Source organism: Citrus sinensis, chromosome 3, assembly GCF_022201045.2.
Source record: "Citrus sinensis cultivar Valencia sweet orange chromosome 3, DVS_A1.0, whole genome shotgun sequence".
In the NCBI taxonomy this organism is placed as follows: Eukaryota; Viridiplantae; Streptophyta; class Magnoliopsida; order Sapindales; family Rutaceae; genus Citrus; species Citrus sinensis.
In genome coordinates, this window is record NC_068558.1 from 18834706 (window position 1) to 18853190 (window position 18485).

General features: G+C 34.0%; 1 protein-coding gene and 1 long non-coding RNA gene across 2 annotated transcripts; one reads left to right on the forward strand and one right to left on the reverse strand.

Moving 5' to 3' along the window:
• The first annotated feature begins 6391 nt into the window (after positions 1-6391).
• LOC127901422 (uncharacterized) lies at positions 6392-14058 on the forward strand. The gene is made up of 2 exons (XR_008053568.1): positions 6392-6664; positions 13578-14058. It is a non-coding gene; the product is annotated as an uncharacterized LOC127901422 (long non-coding RNA).
• Positions 14059-16146: 2088 nt separating this feature from the next.
• On the reverse strand, positions 16147-16878 carry LOC127900634 (protein FAR1-RELATED SEQUENCE 5-like). The gene has a single exon (XM_052435809.1). The coding sequence runs from the start codon at positions 16876-16878 to the stop codon at positions 16147-16149; it is 732 nt and encodes a 243-aa protein (XP_052291769.1).
• Between the last annotated feature and the right edge of the window lie 1607 nt (positions 16879-18485).

Here is an 18485-nt window from a genome sequence, read left to right on the forward strand (position 1 = left end):
TATAATTATTATTATAGAATTGTAATTTTATTTTTCATTAATTATTACTATGATCTATGAAATTATTATTATTATTAGGCTGGCGGCTTAAAAAAGCACGCTAGGCACGTGAGCTTGAATAAAGCATGCCAGAAACGTAGGCTTTTTTAGGCACGCTGGACATGTGGACAAAAAAAAATGTTAGTTGGCTTTTTTTGGGCACGACCCACTGCCGGGCCTTTATAGAAAAAAAGTGGGCACGACACAGCACGACCCACCAACCGGCCCACGAGCCCGCATGGGCTGACTTTTGGTGGGCTGGCACGGCCCACTGGCCATCATTACTCCTATATAAGCGTTCGTATATGAATTGAAAAAGGTTTAAGGTGGTAGGAACAAAGTGGGACTGGGAACTGTGAAGCTCATCAAACACGACTTGGTCAGTGGTACTAGTTGTCCTCATCAAACGAGGGTGAGTCGGTCTAAGTTTTAAGCTAAATCTTAACATGCCTTTCTTATTAGGATCCAATTAAGTTACAGCTGGGTATAACTTGCTCCTCTCACATGAACAGTAACACAACAGTGGATCCCATATAATATTTGTGAGAGGAGTAAGTTACAGCTACCTGTAACTTAGCATTTGCCTTCTTATTATATATATTTATAGTATTATTATTAAACTATCCTCCTTTAATTTAATTTTAAATACATATTCTTCTTTAAATACCAAGAATTTCATTTTACAAAACACAAGTTTTAGTTTCATGTACATTTTTTGTGGCAGTGATTTCTCATACTATAGATAACATTCATTTTTTTTTCTAATATCTTGTAAACAATAACTCATATAGTAAATAAATAAAGGTCTTCCCAAGATATAATTATAAGAATTTTGTTAAGTTACATTTGTTTGCAACTTATATTCCAACTAAAATATGCAAAAATATGATGTGAGTGATGGATCATATGAGTATTTTTATACTATTTTAGTTAGAATGGAAGTTTCAATAAATGTGACTAATTATAAAGGAAAATGATGTTCTCACAAAGTTACGCACAAAGGTTTGCACAAAACGCACCGTTTTGTGCAGGCTTTAAAGGCTCTTCGTACGTGCACCAAACAACACACTGTTAGCCTATATGGCTATAGATATTGATTTTGATGATAACAACCATATGTGTTGATTAAACAAAGATTTATGAATTGTGCTTTTATAATAAGAAAATGATGTTATGGAATTAAAGTGTTTTGGACTAAAATGAAAGTATTTTAAAACCTTTGATATTGTTTTAAAATTTCAAATTTAGACCTATTTGAAAATATTTAAATATTTTGGGTCATTCTATAATTTCACATAGCTTGGGTGAAATCATAATTTCAGAAAGTTTTGGGATTGACAAAGCATTATTTAGAAATTCTGAAATTGGACATATTTGAAAGCTTTCATAACGTTTTGGGTCATAATATAATTTTATAAAAATTTGGGATCAAACTATAATTTTAGAAAATATTTCACTGCAGCAGTTACTGTAACAAGCGGCTAACCAGATATGGTAAGCGGCAATTCGAATTTTGGGCAGGCAAGCCAGTTATCATCAGAAAACACATAACGACTAGTTTTTTAGCTCAAATTATATAAACTCAAATTCAATTCATTTTCAAGTCCCCTAGCAAGCATAAACAAAAAGCACACGAGTTATCTTGAGCTCTCAATTTGCAAATCATAAAATATTGAATCATCTCATGTTCTTCATTTTGAATATCTACTCTTTGAGAGAGTTTTGTTGTAATTTTTTATTTCCTCATAAAGTTGTGAGTGTTTGGGTGTGTGAGACACTTGAATGAAGAGATTGGGAGATAATTTCTTAGTTGTAAAGGTTCATTGACACCTTGAAGTCAATTGTAAACATTTGAAGCCTTGGAAGGCTTGGATAGTGAAATCCTCAAGCTTGGATTGCTTGGAGGCGTGGACATAGGCTAGGATTGCCGAACCATGTAAAAATTCGTGTGTTTGTTTCTCTTCTCTCTTACTTATTTGTGATTGTGTTTTTATTGAACTTATTGCTTTCGAATTTATTAAGGCGTTAGATTGGATTATTGTGTGGTATTGTTAGGATTTTTTTAAAAATACCAATTTACCCCCCTTTTGGGTTGCACATTTGTATTTCATTTGGTATCAGAGCAATGTGCTCTTGTTTAGATTTAACCATCTAGAGCTAAAGATCAGTGGCAACTCATAATGATTCTACATTTAGGGAAGGACAATCCACCACTAGACCACCATATTTTGATGGAAACGATTACCCGTATTGGAAAACTAGGATGAGAATTTACTTGCAAGCTTTAGATTACGAAATTTGGGAAATCGTTAATGATGGTCCTTTCATGCCTTTGACTAAAAATGAAGTCGGGAAAGATATTCCAAAACCTTCGCGGGAATGGAATGAATTGGAAAAGAGAAAGGCCTCTCTAAATTCCAAAGCTATGAATGCCTTATTTTGTGCTCTTGATAAGAAAGATTTTCATATAGTGTCTAGTTGTGAAAGTGCTAATGAAATTTGGTACAAACTTGAAGTTGTCTATCAAGGCACGAATCAAGTGAAAGACTCGAAAATTAGTAGGTACACTCGACAATATGAATTGTTTCAAATAGAAAAAAATGAGAGTGCATATTCTATGTACATTAGATTTATGGATATAGTGAACACTCTAGGAGCCCTAGGAAAAACTTTTTCTAATAATGAGAAAGTTAAGAAAATCATTAGGTCACTACCTAAAGAATGGAGACCAAAAAGGACTGCCATTGAGGAAGCCAAAGATTTAAATGTATTACCTATTGATGATTTAATTGGTTCTCTCATTTCATATGAAGAAGATTTGGCAGCAGAAAAATGACATGAGGAAAAGAAGAAAAGCATTGCTCTCAAAGCCTCAAAACGTGAGAGTGATGAGGAAAGCAAGATGAATGATGAGGAGTTGGCTATATTGGCTATAAGATTCAGAAAATTCTACAAGAAGAATAACGAGCAGAGAAAGTTTAGAAGTCACAAAAATAAAAAAGAGAAGAAAGAGCCAATCACTTGCTATGAATGCAAGAAGCCCGGACACATACGACCGGAATATCCTCTCCTCAACAAACTTAAGAAGAAAGCTACGGTGGCCACGTTGGATGATAGTGATGAGGAAACAAGCGATGATGAAGAGCAACAAGAGATGACTAATCTAGCTCTCATGGCCTTTGGGGAAGAATCATGTAATGAACTTGATGAGGTAAGTGTTCTTCCTACATATGAGGAATTACATGATGCCTTTAAGGATTTGCATGATGAATTCATGAAGATTGGTAAAAAGAATATATATCTTAAAAAGAAAATGACATAATTTAAAAATGAAAATGAATCATTTAGTGCAAAGATTACATGTCTAGAATTAAAGAATAAAATATTGCATGATAGAGGTGCATTATTTGAGAATTCTAGCACTTTACATGAGCATTTAGAGTCACATGTGAATGATTTAAAAAATAAAAATGAAATAATCAGAAAGAAGAGCAATGAACTAAATGAGATTGTGCTAAAATTCACAAATGGGCAAAAGATGTTGGATAACTTGCTAAACTCACAAAAAATGTGTATTTGACAAAGGAGGCATTGATTATAAGCCAAATTTGAAACAAAAGTATTACAAGAGTTATTTTGTGAAGAATACATCTATTAACAATCAAATTGTATGTCATTATTGTAATCAAGATGGTCATATGAAAAATAGATGCCCAGTGAAGAGAAATACATATTATGGGATGAAATATGTTTGGGTTCCGAAAGGAACCATTGCTAACTCTCAAGGACCCAAAAAGATTTGGGTACCTAAAACTTGAGATTTTCTCTACAGGGCTTGAAGAAAAAGAAGAATAATTGGTACTCGGACAGCGGTTGTTCAAGACACATGACCGGGAATTATTCTTCGTTTTCAAGTTTTACCAAGATCGAAAATGGTGGAGATGTATCGTTTGAAAATAATTCAAAAGGAAAAATTATTGGCATTGACAATGTTGATAATGTATCCTCTTCTCTCATTGAAAATGTATGTTTGGTTGAAAACTTAAAACACAACTTGCTTATCATTAGTCAACTATGTGATAAATGATATAAAGTTATCTTTGATGAATCAAAATGTGTTATTAAGAATGCATGTGATGGCAAGGTTTTGTTTGTAGGAAAAAATATGTGTTAATGTCTATACCATTAATATAGATTGTGCATCTACAAATGATAAATGTTTCTCCACTTGCATGATGATGGTTGGTTGTGGCATAGAAGATTAGGTCATACAAGCATGGATTTGATTTCAAAAATCGTGAAAAATGATTTGGTTAAAGGTCTTCCAAAAATCAGTTTTCAAAAAGATAGAATTTGTAAAGCTTGCCAATTTGAAAAACAAATCAAAACCTCTTTCAAAAACAAAAATCATATCTCTACTTTAAAACCACTTCAACTTCTTCACATAGATTTATTTGGTCTTTCTAGATATGCTTATTTAAATGGCAAATATTATGCTTTTATAATTGTGGATGATTACTCTAGATTCATATGGGTATTATTCTTACCTAATAAGGATGATGCCTTTGATGCTTTTAAAGTTTTCTGCAAAAAAGGTTCAAAATGAAAAGGGATGTAGTATTTCTTGTATTAGAAGTGATTATGGTGGAGAATTTGAAAATTATGCTTTTGAGAACTTTTGTAATGATTTTGGCATTGAGCATAAATTTTCATCACCTAGGACTCCTTAACAAAATAGAGTTGTAGAGAGAAAGAATAGGTCCATTCAAGAAATGGCTAGGACCATGTTGAATGAAAATTCTTTACCTAAGTATTTTTGGGCCGAAGCCGTCAACACCGCTTGTTATGTTTTGAATCGTGTGTTGATTAGACCTAATCTTAATAAAACTCCATATGAGCTTTGAAAATATAGAAAACTCAACATTGGTTATTTTAAAGTCTTTGGATGCAAATGTTTTGTTTTGAACACAAAAGTTAATCTTGGTAAATTTGATCCAAAATCTGATGTTGGTATTTTTCTTGATTATTCAAACTTAAGCAAAGCTTATAGAGTTTATAATAAAAGAACTTTGGTTGTGGAAAAATCTATGCATGTTACATTTGATGAGTCTGACCCCTCTTCTACGGAGAAAATCGTTGTTGATGATAACACAGAAGAAGAACAACAAGAAGAAGCATCAAATGACAACAAAAAAGATGCAGCACATGGAATTTAAGAGGAGCATCATGAGGAAACATGTGCAGAGCAAAATGAAGGTACTTCTCAAACACTCCCCAAGGAGTGGAGGTATGTTTCTTCTCACCCTAAAGATGTAATTTTAGGAGATCCCTCACGAGGTGTTACAACTAGATAATCTCTTAGAATACATGTGAGCATGCTGCATTTATTTTTCAAATTGAACCAAAATCCTTTGCGGATGCGGAAAATGATGAATCTTGAATTATGACAATGCAAGAGGAATTGAATCAATTTGAGAGAAACAATGTATGGGAATTAGTTCCTAATCCGGAACATCAATCCATCATAGGTACTAAATGGATATTTAGAAACAAAATGGATGAATCCGGTGTGGTTGTAAGAAATAAAGTTAGACTAGTGACTCAAGGTTACAACCAAGAACAAGGAATTGATTTTGATGAAACATTTGCACTTGTAGCTAGACTAGAATCTATTAGAATGCTCTTAGCTTTTGCATGTCATAAAGATTTTATTTTATATCAAATGAATGTCAAGAGTGCTTTCTTAAATGGTTATATTATGGAAGAAGTGTATGTGAAACAACCCTCTGGTTTTGAAAATGAAAAATTTCCAGATCATGTGTATAAGTTATCTAAGGTTTTGTATGGATTAAAACAAGCACCTAGAGCATGGTATGATATGCTTAAAAACTTCCTGTTAGATAACGATTTTTCAATGGGAAAAGCGGACACAACTCTCTTTATTAAGCATAAGAAGCAAGATGTACTTATTGTTCAAATCTATGTTGATGATATTATCTTTGGTTCTACTAATGAATTTTGTGTAAAGAATTTTCATCTTGTATGAGCAAAGAATTTGAGATGAGTATGATGGAAGAGTTGAAGTACTTCCTTGGACTCTAAATCAAACAAAACGAGGAAGGAATTTTTATAAACCAAGCCAAGTACGTAAAAGATCTATTCAAAAGATTTGGCTATGATAATGGAACGACAAAAAGCACTCCAATGAGTACTACCATCAAGCTGGACAAAGATGAGAAAGGTAAGGAAGTTGACATCAAGACTTATCGAGGTATGATTGGATCCTTACGATCCTTACTCTATTTGATTGCTAGTAGACCTGATATTATGTTTAATGTATGCTTATGTGCTAGATTTCAATCTTGTCCTAAAGAGTCACACATGCTTGCTGTCAAACGAATTTTTCGATATTTGATTGGCACCATCAATCTTGGCCTTTGGTATCCTAGGGGAACTCATATTGACTTAACTTGTTATTTGGAAGCTAATTTTGCCTGTTATAAGGTTGATAGAAAAAGTACGAGTGGAACATGTCACTTCCTAGGCCATTCACTTGTCTCTTGGTTTAGTAAGAAACAAAACTCGGTTGCGCTTTCAACCACCGAAGCAGAATATATTGCTGCAGGTAATTGTTGTGCACAAATTCTTTGGATGAAACAAACCCTTCGAGACTATGGTATTAATCTTGATCAAATACCTATCTTGTGTGACAATACTAGTGCTATTAATCTATCTAAGAATCCTATTCAACATTCTAAGACTAAGCATATAGAAATTAGGCATCATTTTCTAAGAGATCATGTTCAAAAAGGAGATGTTGTGATTAAATTTGTCTCTACCGAAAATCAACTTGCGGATATCTTTACAAAACTTCTTAGTGATGAGCATTTTATAAAGATAAGACATGAGCTTGGAATGATGAATGTTGCATATTGAATTATGATTTGTTGACTTAGTGAATATGTTTTATTCTTGTATGCATTTATGGTTCTTGTATTGAATGGCTTATTGAAAAGTTTTAAATCACAAAATGATTTAAAATTGATCAATTTTTAAGTCAAAAATAAATTGGTGTGTATAATACAAGTATAAGAGCTTGCCAAAATTCGATTAGAGGCAAAAAGTTTTTCAAGTCTAAACCGGTATATCGCTTCCTCTCAACCAGCCAAACGTTTTCTTATTGATTGCTCTCGAGTCAACTTTCGGATAACCGAATTTACAAAACCAGAAAGTCGGATGTGTTTTGGAGTTCACTGGACGAAAACCGGTCATCCGGTTATTCAATCTGGAAAGCCGGATTTGCTAAGCTTCCTCTCTGCCTCAAAATTGGACAGCCGGTTCTTCAAATTCGGAATACCGATCACGGTTTGCATGGTTCTACCTCACAACCGGCTAACAGGTTATTCAATCCGGAAAGCTGAATTCGTGAAGCAATAACACTGAGTTCTTGACACATTCTAGAAACTATCCGGAAAATCGAATCACGCAACCGGCAAGCCGTTTTCAACTTTTATGATTTTGGACACTAATCGGCTAACCGGTTAGTGAAATCCGGCAAGCTTGATTCGAGGCCTTTGAACACTGTTCTTCTTCCTCTCTCTTTTTCGGCAAACCGGTTGTGCTCTCTCTCTAAAGACCGTTTCTTCATCACTCGTTTTCTCTCCAAAATCAATCTTTTCCACTCGTTTTTTATGCAAATCAATCCATAAAACCTAATCCCCATCTATTCTTGTGTCCGAAATCTTCTTTAAAATCCGTTTTCCACATCATATTCAATAAATCCAAAATTTAGCTTAGGGCTTCAAATGAATTTTTCTCTCTCTAAAATTCTTCCTCTCAAGTCGTTTTTGAACCAAATTGCTTCTCAAAATTTCTTTCAATCCTCATCATCTTCCTTCTCTTTGCTCCTTTTCTCTTCAAATCAATCAAAATCACAATGTCAAGCTCACGTCCAGTTTGAAGAAAAGGCAACGAACCGTTTCAACAAACCAACCGGTCACGGCAAGCAGGGGGCACCTCCAATCAATTCAATTTTGAGTCTACACACTTTCAGAACAAGAAACATTCAGTAAAACAGTTTCAACAAAGCTTCAGGACTCGTGAGGTACTCAATACGTTTTATGTTTTACCAGATTGGATTAATACTCTCAATATTAGCCATAGAAACTTATTTCAATTGTTGGGAGATGTTGGTTGGATTGATGCACTTATGATTGAGGAGAATCTTTATCCCGACTTGGTGAAAGTGTTTTACTCGAATATGGACGTTTCCGCGGAGAACAAAACTCGAGTAATCACCAATGTTGGAGGAGTTATGATTGATTTTGATATTTCCCTGTTAAACTCTATCTTAGGATCATCCGTTTTTGGCCTAGAAATTTATTCGCCTAGGAAATCTTCTAAACTTGATAGTTATGTTCATGTTGACGCCGTTCGTAATATTTGTCGGCGTAATGATCTTTCTGTTAAAGATTGTACCATTCATTTCCGTACTCAGTGTCTTTGTCTTCAAACTCTCATTTTGCTCTGTTTTATTCAGTCCACTGTTCATCTTAGATCAGGATATTTGGATGAGGTTTCCCACGTGGATGTTGCTTTGATTGATTGTATTCTTAGACGTCGTCCGGTTACCTTGGGCTATACCATCATTCGAACCATGTTGACCATACCTGCCTTGATTACCCGCTCCCTTTCATATGGTCACTTCACAACTCGAATCCTTAAATATTTTGATGTACCGATTCAAGAACCGTCGTGTAGACTGTCTAAGGATATTGGGGATGACGCTATATTTGGCTTAGGCTTCGAGTGGAAAAATGGCACTTGGGTCAAATTCACTAAAAACAAGTTTACCTTTCTTGCTCCAAGTGATGATCGACCACTTAATGCTGTGGTTCCAGCCGATCAGCTACCCGTTTTCTCACTCTCATTTCGGGGGCAGCGTAGACGCCGAGATCCTCCCGTAATTGCTTCAGCTCCTGGTGCCTCTGCTTCTTCTTCATCACCTCCACAACCTCCTACCTCTGAGGAGGTTACTCCTCATCAGCTTATGGATGAGGTGCGGACACTTTCTGTGAGGCAGACTGATTTTCAGCAGCAGCTCATTCATGGACAACGCCTCATTTTTTAGCACTTTGGCATTCCGTATCCGTATCCTCCTCCATCACCACCATCCTCACCACCTCAGTAGTCTCTTATGCTTGTATTTGGACACACCTACATATCATTTACTGCTTTATGTCCTTTTATTTTTTACTATATGGATGATTATTATGCTTTTGGATATGTATTTGTTTTGGATGATATGTATTTATTTTGATTGTTTGTTATGGATTATATAGATTTCCTTATGCTTATGGATATTTTTGAACTAATGTGCTTGTATTGCGACTTTGATGATTAATAGGGGGAGCTTTTATTCTTTTTTATGATGAAGGGGGAGAATAATCTAATGTGTTATAAAAAGTGTTATAAAAATATGTATGTATGCAGGGGGAGTCTTTTAAATAATTTTCAAATCAGTTTTTTAACCTTGCATTGATTAAGGGGGAGCTTTTGATAACTAGATTATATTTTTATAATGTGTTTTTTCATCATAAAAAAGGGGGAGATTGTTAGTCTATATGGCTATAGATATTGATTTTGATGATAACAAACAAAATGTGTTGATTAAACAAAGATTTATGAATTGTGCTTTTATAATAAGAAAACGATGTTATGGAATTAAAGTGTTTTGCACTAAAATGAAAGTATTTTAAAACCTTTGATATTGTTTTAAAATTTCAGATTTGGACCTATTTGAAAATATTTAAATATTTTGGGACATTTTATAATTTCACATAGTTTGGGTGAAATCATAATTTCAAAAAGTTTTGGGATTGACAAATCATTATTTAGAAATTCTGAAATTGGACCTATTTGAAAGCTTTCATAACGTTTTGGGCCATAATACAGTTTTATAAAATTTTGGGGTTAAATTATAATTTTAAAAAATATTTCACTGTAGCAATTATTGTAGCAAGCGGTTAACCGGATATGGTAAGCGACATGCCGGATGTTCTGAAATTCAAATTTTTATTGTAACGGTAACATAAAAGTGGCTAACCGGATTCCGAAAACGGCAAGCCGATTATCATCAGAAAACACATAACGGCTAGTTTTTGGGCTCAAATTATATAAACTCAAATCCAATTCATTTTTAAGTCCCCTAGCAAGCATAAACAAAAAGCACACGAGATATCTTGAGCTCTCAATTCGCAAATCATAAAACATTGAATCATCTCTTGTTCTTTATTTTGAATTTCTACTCTTTGAGAGAGTTTTGTTGTAATTTTTTGTTTCCTCATAAAGTTGTGAGTGTTTGGGTGTGTGAGACACTTGAGTGAAGAGATTGGGAGATAATCTCTTAGTTGTAAAGGTTCATTGACACATTGAAGTCAATTGTAAACATTTAAAGCCTTGGAAGGCTTGGATAATGAAATCCTCAAGCTTAGATCGCTTGGAGGTGTGGACATAGGCAGGGATTGCCGAATCACGTAAAAATTCGTGTGTTTGTTTCTCTTCTCTCTTACTTATTTGTGATTGTGTTTTCATTGAACTTATTGCTTTCGAATTCATTAAGGCGTTAGATTGGATTATGTGTGGTATTGTTAGGATTTTTTTTAAAATACCAATTCACCCCCTTCTTGGGTTGCACACTTGTATTTCACACACACGCACGCCAATTCACAGCATCATTTTCCCACTCACGTTTCCCTTCTTTCACAGCAACGTAAACGACACAAATCCCAGCAGCAACAAAAACCCAGCAGCTTATCCCGTCTCCACGCACCGTCAGTCTAAGCTTCGTTCTCCCTCATTCTCTCAACGCCATTCTCCCTTACTCTCTTGGCTCTGTGCTTCCTCATTCTCTAGACGCCATTCTCCCTCACTCTTGGCTCTCGGCTCCCTCATTCTCGCTGGATTTGTTTTGCCACACTCTCTCAGCTCCGATCACCCTCATTCTCGATAGCTCCATTCTCCCTCACTCTCTCGGTTCTAATCTCCCTCAATCTCTTGATCTCAGTTGCATCACTCTCTCTCCCCCAACACAAGCGAATTAATGAAGCTTGTTAAGGTTAGTGTTCAATTTATTTCTTTAATTTGTAATTAATTGAAGATGAATTATTTTGCCCCATTTCGGCCACTTGGATTTTGAATGATTATTGTTATTGTTGAGGCTATAGTGATTTTGGGTTGTATTGATATTAGATTTGGATTTTGAACGAATTGATTTATTTTTCCCTATTTCGGCTGTTGGTTATTGTTATTTGGGAATTCATTTTGATCATTCAGATTTTGCTTAAGAAATTTTACTAATTGTTGTGGCTATTAGTTCTCAAGCAAGTATTGTTACTAACTGTTGTGGCTATTAGTTCTCGGGCAAGTATTGTTACTAATTGTTGTGGCTGTTAGTTCTCGGGCATGTATTGTTACTAATTAAATAGGAACAAAAACGTGCTAGATATCAAAATCTAGATTACACAGTAAATTGGAGACATGATGTCATGCAGTAAAGTAGGCATTACCTTATACTCCACAAATTTCTCAGCATGCTGCCTTTCTTCTTCTCTGGAATCCTTGAAAAATCTATAAGTAATTGACCAATGAATTACTATGTACAATTTGATTGACAAACATTATTAGAGAGGTATTAAGTTTGCAAGAGATAGTCGGAAATAACCTTGAGAGCAACATTTTCTCTGATAAAGTAGGCATACATGGCATGATTAGATGTAGGAAATATTAAATTCCAAACGGATCCTGAGAACAGACATTTAGTAAAGAGCATGTTGTTGGTGTATAAATACTAATGCTATTGGTGTCAATGTGCAAGTGTACACAACAAGTAATAAAGTGATGAGTATTCAAGATCGTCTCCACATGGATTGATGTTATTAGACTTGCTACAGTAATCTTAACAGTGCAGATTTTGTGTTTAAATTAAGATAAACAATTGATGAAACTAATTTACTAATTAAAATAAAAAACACAATAAATAAAATGCAACAAAGTAAATTATCACGTCAATCTCAAGGATAAAATCAATGGGAATATAAAGTAGTTGAGTGAATAAACTCTCTTAATGGTCTTGATTATTTTCTAATGATTGGCTCGGTTGCTGCAGTATTTGCTACAGCACTGGGCAGAATCCTTATGTATCCTCAACCGTCGCATGTTGGATATCTTATATCTATATGTAACCTAACAATGATCAATTGTTATGCCAACATAAGATATAGCATTACACGCTTAGCTTTTATTTACCCTACAAGGTGAATCCTTATGTCTAGTTCATTACTAATTTTAGATTAAGCATGGCCCTTTTGGGATAAGTTAAACTCAATCCAGGAAACCTAATATAAAACCAAGCATTGCTCTGATGTGTTCCACTAAGATAGGCCCTTTTGCAGCTCTCTCATAACTTGTATCATTAAATGAGTGATCAACCGAAATAATGAATAAAAATAAATACTATCAAAACAAACTACTACAGCAAACATGCAACAACACATATATTCAGTCAATAAACCATTAAGATTGTTTATCACTCAACCACAAATAAATTTAGTTCATGATTTGTAAAAGAAAAATAAAGAACAAAGTTTTAGCCATGAAACACATTCCTATAAATAAATAGAAAATGAGAAAATAAGAGAAGAATAAGAAGGATTGATCTCCCAATTGATTTCTGCAAATTCTCCTCTTGTGCAGCCCTTAATCTCTCTCTTGAATCTTGTTTTTCTTTTGTTTCTTTGTGTTTTTCTCTTTGGGTGACGGCTCTCTTTAATCCTTCTAATGTGTGCTTCTTTTATAGTTAAAAATTAGGGTAAACGGAAGCTTAGGGCGTGCATAAGTCAGATTAGGAAACTGCAGATCGCAATTCTGCAAGTATCCCGCACTGAATTTTCTCTGTAGTTGTTCCAGGATTGCTACAGCAACGGCTATAGCAATGGTTGCTACAGCAACGGCTACAACAACTGTACTGTTCCAGATTTGTTTCAATTCTTTTATAGCCATGTTCTTCCTCCTTTTTGCTAGCCTATTGCATCAGCATTCCTTCCATGAATTATAAGCTTCTGAAAACCTACAATTATACACACAATTTGAGCACGAATTACTTTAAATTGAGCAAAACTTATTAAGACTGACTAAAATGATTATTTATGCAAAATGTAACAAAAATACAATAGAAATACATCATTTACTCTCTAAGTAGTATTGATTTAAGTCTAAAAGTGTCATGGTAACTCTCATTTCATAGAGTTATCACATGTGCAGAATTACTGCAGAAAAATATAGTTCTGGCCAATATAAGAATTTTGTTTAAAAACTATTCTGTCCAATTGTTTTTTCCACCTTTAGTTGCTTAATGCCTACTAAATGTTGTGGCTGTTTTTTCCTTTGAAATTGATTAGTAGCTGGTGTGTCCTATTTTTTTTCCATGTCCAGTTGCTTAAGGCTTACTAATTGTTAAGGCTTTTTTTTCTCCTTTTCAGTTGCTTAAATTAGTTGGATATTTCTATCACAATGTCCTCTAGCATGAGTGAAGTTCCAAATCCACATATAAAAACTTGTGAAAAGTGCTGCAATGATAAGATCTTACGAACTTCGTGCACAAGAGAGAATCTAAATCGTAAGTTTTGGAAGTGCAAAGGATCTGGGGCATTTGAATGGGACGACGATCGAAAGAACATTGAATCTAATGAGTTTCGAGGGGTGGAAGATCGAAATATGAGCGAGAATAAAATTGATCTCTTACTAGGAGAAGTGAGCAAGTTGGGGCATCAAATGGAATGCTTGTCTCTTAAATTTGAATTGCTTGAAAGAGAACTTCAATGAAGTTCGCAACCAAGTGTTATTGTAAAATATGTCCCACAAATAATTACATCTATTTTAATATGTCTTGTATTTAAATTGTACATTTAACTAATGTATTAACTTCTCTTATTTGCAATGAAAATTACGTTTATGGTTGAACATATTACTTTTTGTTATATTGGCCAGAACCCATTGAATTTTGTTAAGGTACCAAAATACAACAAAGAGCATGTGCAGAATTTCTGCAGAAAAATACAGTTCTTATATTGGCCAGAACCCATTAATTTGCAATGAAAATTATGTTAAGGTACTTCTAACATTAATTAGAAATCTAGTTAAAATTTCATTGAACACCGAGTAATACAATTAAAAAGAAAAACACAATTATGATCAGTCAAACATATAATTCTCCATAAATTAAAACACAAGTATAATAGCAAACATATGATTCTCCATAATTAAAACACAAGTATAATAGCAAACATATGATTCTCCAAAAACACAAGTATAATGTTATTTTCCAAAATCACGTTGAAACTCCGAATTAACTCCATATTCATTAGCTTGCTGAAAGAGTAACTATTGAAAATGTCCATGCTCCAGGAGTTGTGGGTGCTGCTATAAAAAAATCAAACATTATGTTATAATAAGAAATAAAAGATTATGAAAAAAGTATATATATATATATATATGATGAAAAACTTACATTATAGTAGTCCACAGTTCCATATGGTTATATATTCATATCAATAACACTTCCTTCAACATTTTGAAGTGTCTACATAAGTTCCACAATATATTTCAAAATATGTAAGGATTAAGTTATAAAAATTAAGAAAATTGATAAGAATCCGGCCTCACTTACCGCTGCAATATTGCTTCCTTGTGGAATTACAGCAGACACTTGAGAAGATAATATATTGTTTGCATGTCCATCCTGCAAAGTCAACAAAAAACGCATTTAAGCACCATTTATGTAATAAATTTATTTTAATTAATTAATGGTAAAACTAACCTCTGCATCCGAACGTGTTGATTTTTTTTTAGGTTTGGTAGACCTTGTTGACTTTTTTCTTTGACAAGGTGACGACTTTTCCGACGCCTCACTTCTGGATCACGTACTCCCTCAGTTGCATTTGTTGAAATTCCCATGCTGTTACTACAACTTCCTTGGCCTGAGATTCCTGCGCTGTTACCTCCACATTGAATTGGCTTTGGTAGATCTTTCCGTACATCCTCAATCAAATTCAAAACAAGATTAGAACTCTCAACATTTCTTGCAGCCATGTTTGCAACTTTCGTAAAACTAACACACATTTTCTCATACCGCTTTTGCTCATCTGTGCAACTATGCAACTTATGACTCGTTTTGACCCTACTATGGCATCTCCACACATCTTTTCTCCATCTTCGTAGGATGTACTTTTCTGGAAGTACTTCCGTGTCATTGCGTATCATGATTGTTATGGCATGTTTGCACATAATTCCCCTAAATTGGAACATTGAACAACTGCAACTAATCTCACCCTTATCTTTTTCAAAATGTACTTTAAAAAAAGTTCTTTTTTTAAACTTTTCAAGTTTAACATCTTCTCTGACTATATGTTCACAACTCATTGAATTGACGAATTCGCAATACATTTTTCCAGTCAACTCTTTCTGAAACTCTTGAAACTTTGAAATGGTGTACACATCTTGAACTTGCTTCTCCATCTCGTAAGATGTTACGCACGACATTTGTTATGAAAGACACCTGGCATCTTCTTCGACTTCTTTTTCAACCTTACTTTTTAATGCATTACTGTATTGCTCTATAAACTGCTTCAATGTTGTTTTTGAGTTTACATAATCATCGAAAAATGCATTCATGCTCTCGCTCCATTGAGTAGTTGACATTCCAGCCCAAAAACTATCCTTCAGGTAACATGGTACCCAATGATGTCTTTAATTATACAGGCCCTGTAGCCAAGCATTACCACCCAAATCATATTCTACAATCATGCGGTGCCAGATTTCCTCGAACTTTGCAGGGCTCTGTGAATCATAAACAACACAATGCAACATATCGCTAATGTCACGATATTGTTTATAACCCCCTAGCTTATTTAGAATCTTTTTAAGTATATGCCACAAACACCATCAATGTCGAGTATTAGGAAAGACATCCGCAATTGCAATTCTCATGGTCTTGTCTTGGTCTGTAATAATTCTAATAGGAGCAGAATTGGACATGCATGATAGCCACGTTCAAAATAACCAAGTGAACGTCTCAACATCCTCATGTGAAATCAATCTATATCCAAACAAAATAGAATGACCATGATGATTTATTCCCACAAATGGAGCAAATGGCATGTCATACTTATTTGTAAGGTATGTAGTGTCAAGAGTAACAACATCTCCAAACTCTTTGTATGCTTCCTTATTCATTGGCTCATCCCAAAATACATTTTTCAATCGACCCTCATCATCCACTTGCATACTAAAAAAAAAAAACCTATTGTCTTCTGACTGCAGTTTCATAAAATAGTTTTGAAGAGCAGCAGCATCTTCATCCCCAAGCCGTAGTCGTTTTTCTTTTTGTATATGTTTTCTACAGTCTCTTTCTGTGAATGTCACATTTTCATGGCCACCAGCCTCAATAACAAGTGATTGATAATTTTGGGACAATCTAATCCATGCTCTATCATTTACATCAAGCTTCTTTTTTGCATATGAACTAAGGCTGCGATTGCATTGGAAAAATTTAGACTTGGTTGGAGTCAACAATGTATAGTTGTGTTCAAGATTTAAAACTCGAATCCTCCACTTTCCGTCTTCCTCTAATCCTCTTCTCAATTTAGCATTGCAACCTATTTTTACATTAGGTTGGGGCCTTAGTGGATTACTAGATTTGCTTCTTGTTGCACCACTTCGCCCACAAACATAACTCACATATCGTATCATCCCATCAATGCCCTTACTACTAATTCTTCGCATAAATGAAAACTCTTTTCTTTTACCATATTCTCTATAATAACTAAAATGCAAGTTACGCAACCCAAGAGGGGAGGTGAATTGAGATTTTAAAAAATATGCAATACAATTCGCACAACAAATCAATCTAACTCCTTAATGGAATAGAAAACAATAAATTCAATATAGCACAATAGTAAAAGCGTAAGGGAAGAGAAAACAAACACAATGATTTTTACGTGGTTCGGCAATCCCCGCGTACGTCCACGCCTCCAAGCTCACCCGACTTGAAGATTTCACTATCCAAGCCTCCCAAGCCTTCAAATATTTACAATTGACTTTCAAAGTGTCAATGGACCTCTACAATCAAGAGATTATCTCCCCAATCTCTTCACCCCAAGTGTTTCTCACACTTGTACACTCACAATTTTATGAGAAATGAAAATTACAACAATGAAACTCTCTTTAAGAGTGGATAAACAAATTATAGCTCAATGATGATTCAATAAATGATGATTTGTGAAATGAAAGCTCAATATATGTTATATGATCATGTTTATACTTGCATTAGTTCTTAAAATGAAGTTGGAGTTGAGTTTTTATAGTTAAAGCCCGAAAACTAGTCGTTATAGACAAATTCTCGCAACCAAGCGGTTAGCCACTTAATTTATCCGGCTAGCCGCTTGTAACAGTGATATTACCGTTATTTTTGAATTTTGCTACAGTAACACTGTTCACCAAAATTACACTTTGGTCCAAAACTTTCTATAATAATATTATGACTCAAAACGTCATAACACTTTGCAAATATGTCCAATTTCAAAATTTCCTAATAACCGTCATTCCAAAATTTTCTGCAATTATGATATGGCCCCAAATATATTATTATTTCTCAAAGAGGTCCTTTTCAAAATTTAACATAATACCCATTTTTTCAAAGTTCTCAAAACCTTTCACTTTAGTCCAAAATGTTCATAAATTATAGTATGGCCCAAAATATTTCAAATATTTGTAAAAAGGTCCAACTTCGAAATTCAAAATAATACTTATTAAAATCAAATATTGCAAAATAATACTTTTCATTTAAGTCCAAATTACTCAAATCCACAAAATACTCTATCTTATAAATATAAAACCTTTTAGTTAATGAAAAGTAATTATTGAATTAATCTCTTGAGCTTATCAAATGCTAAATCATGCATTAATTAAATCATACCGGCTTTACAAGAATTTGTCGCAATAATTTATCCGTTGAGCTCTAAACTTTATTCTTGATTTCGCCGTTATCTGTTGAGTGTCTTCAACTTGATTTCACTTGCATAAATATTATCCTTCAAGAACTAATGAAATGTGAAATACAATATTTATAAAATCACTTAAGACACATGTTTGTTATCATCAAAATTACATAATGTGTAGCCCTTTAGGCTAACAATAACTATACATTTCAATCTCACTATCGAATGATATCCCAATCATTGGCTCATCATCCTGTAAGTTGTCCTCCTCAATTTGCTCAAATTCTTCAACTTCAGTGCTTTTTTACATATTCTTTATTCATACAAAATGAATATATTTCATATTAATCAACTGAATATATTTCACATTACTCATGATAAGAACAAAATTCA

What these genes read in the sequence shown, in the direction of transcription:
- LOC127900634 (XM_052435809.1), bottom strand. Translation starts at nt 16,878, where the DNA reads ATGCGAAGAATTAGTAGTAAGGGCATTGATGGGATGATACGATATGTG.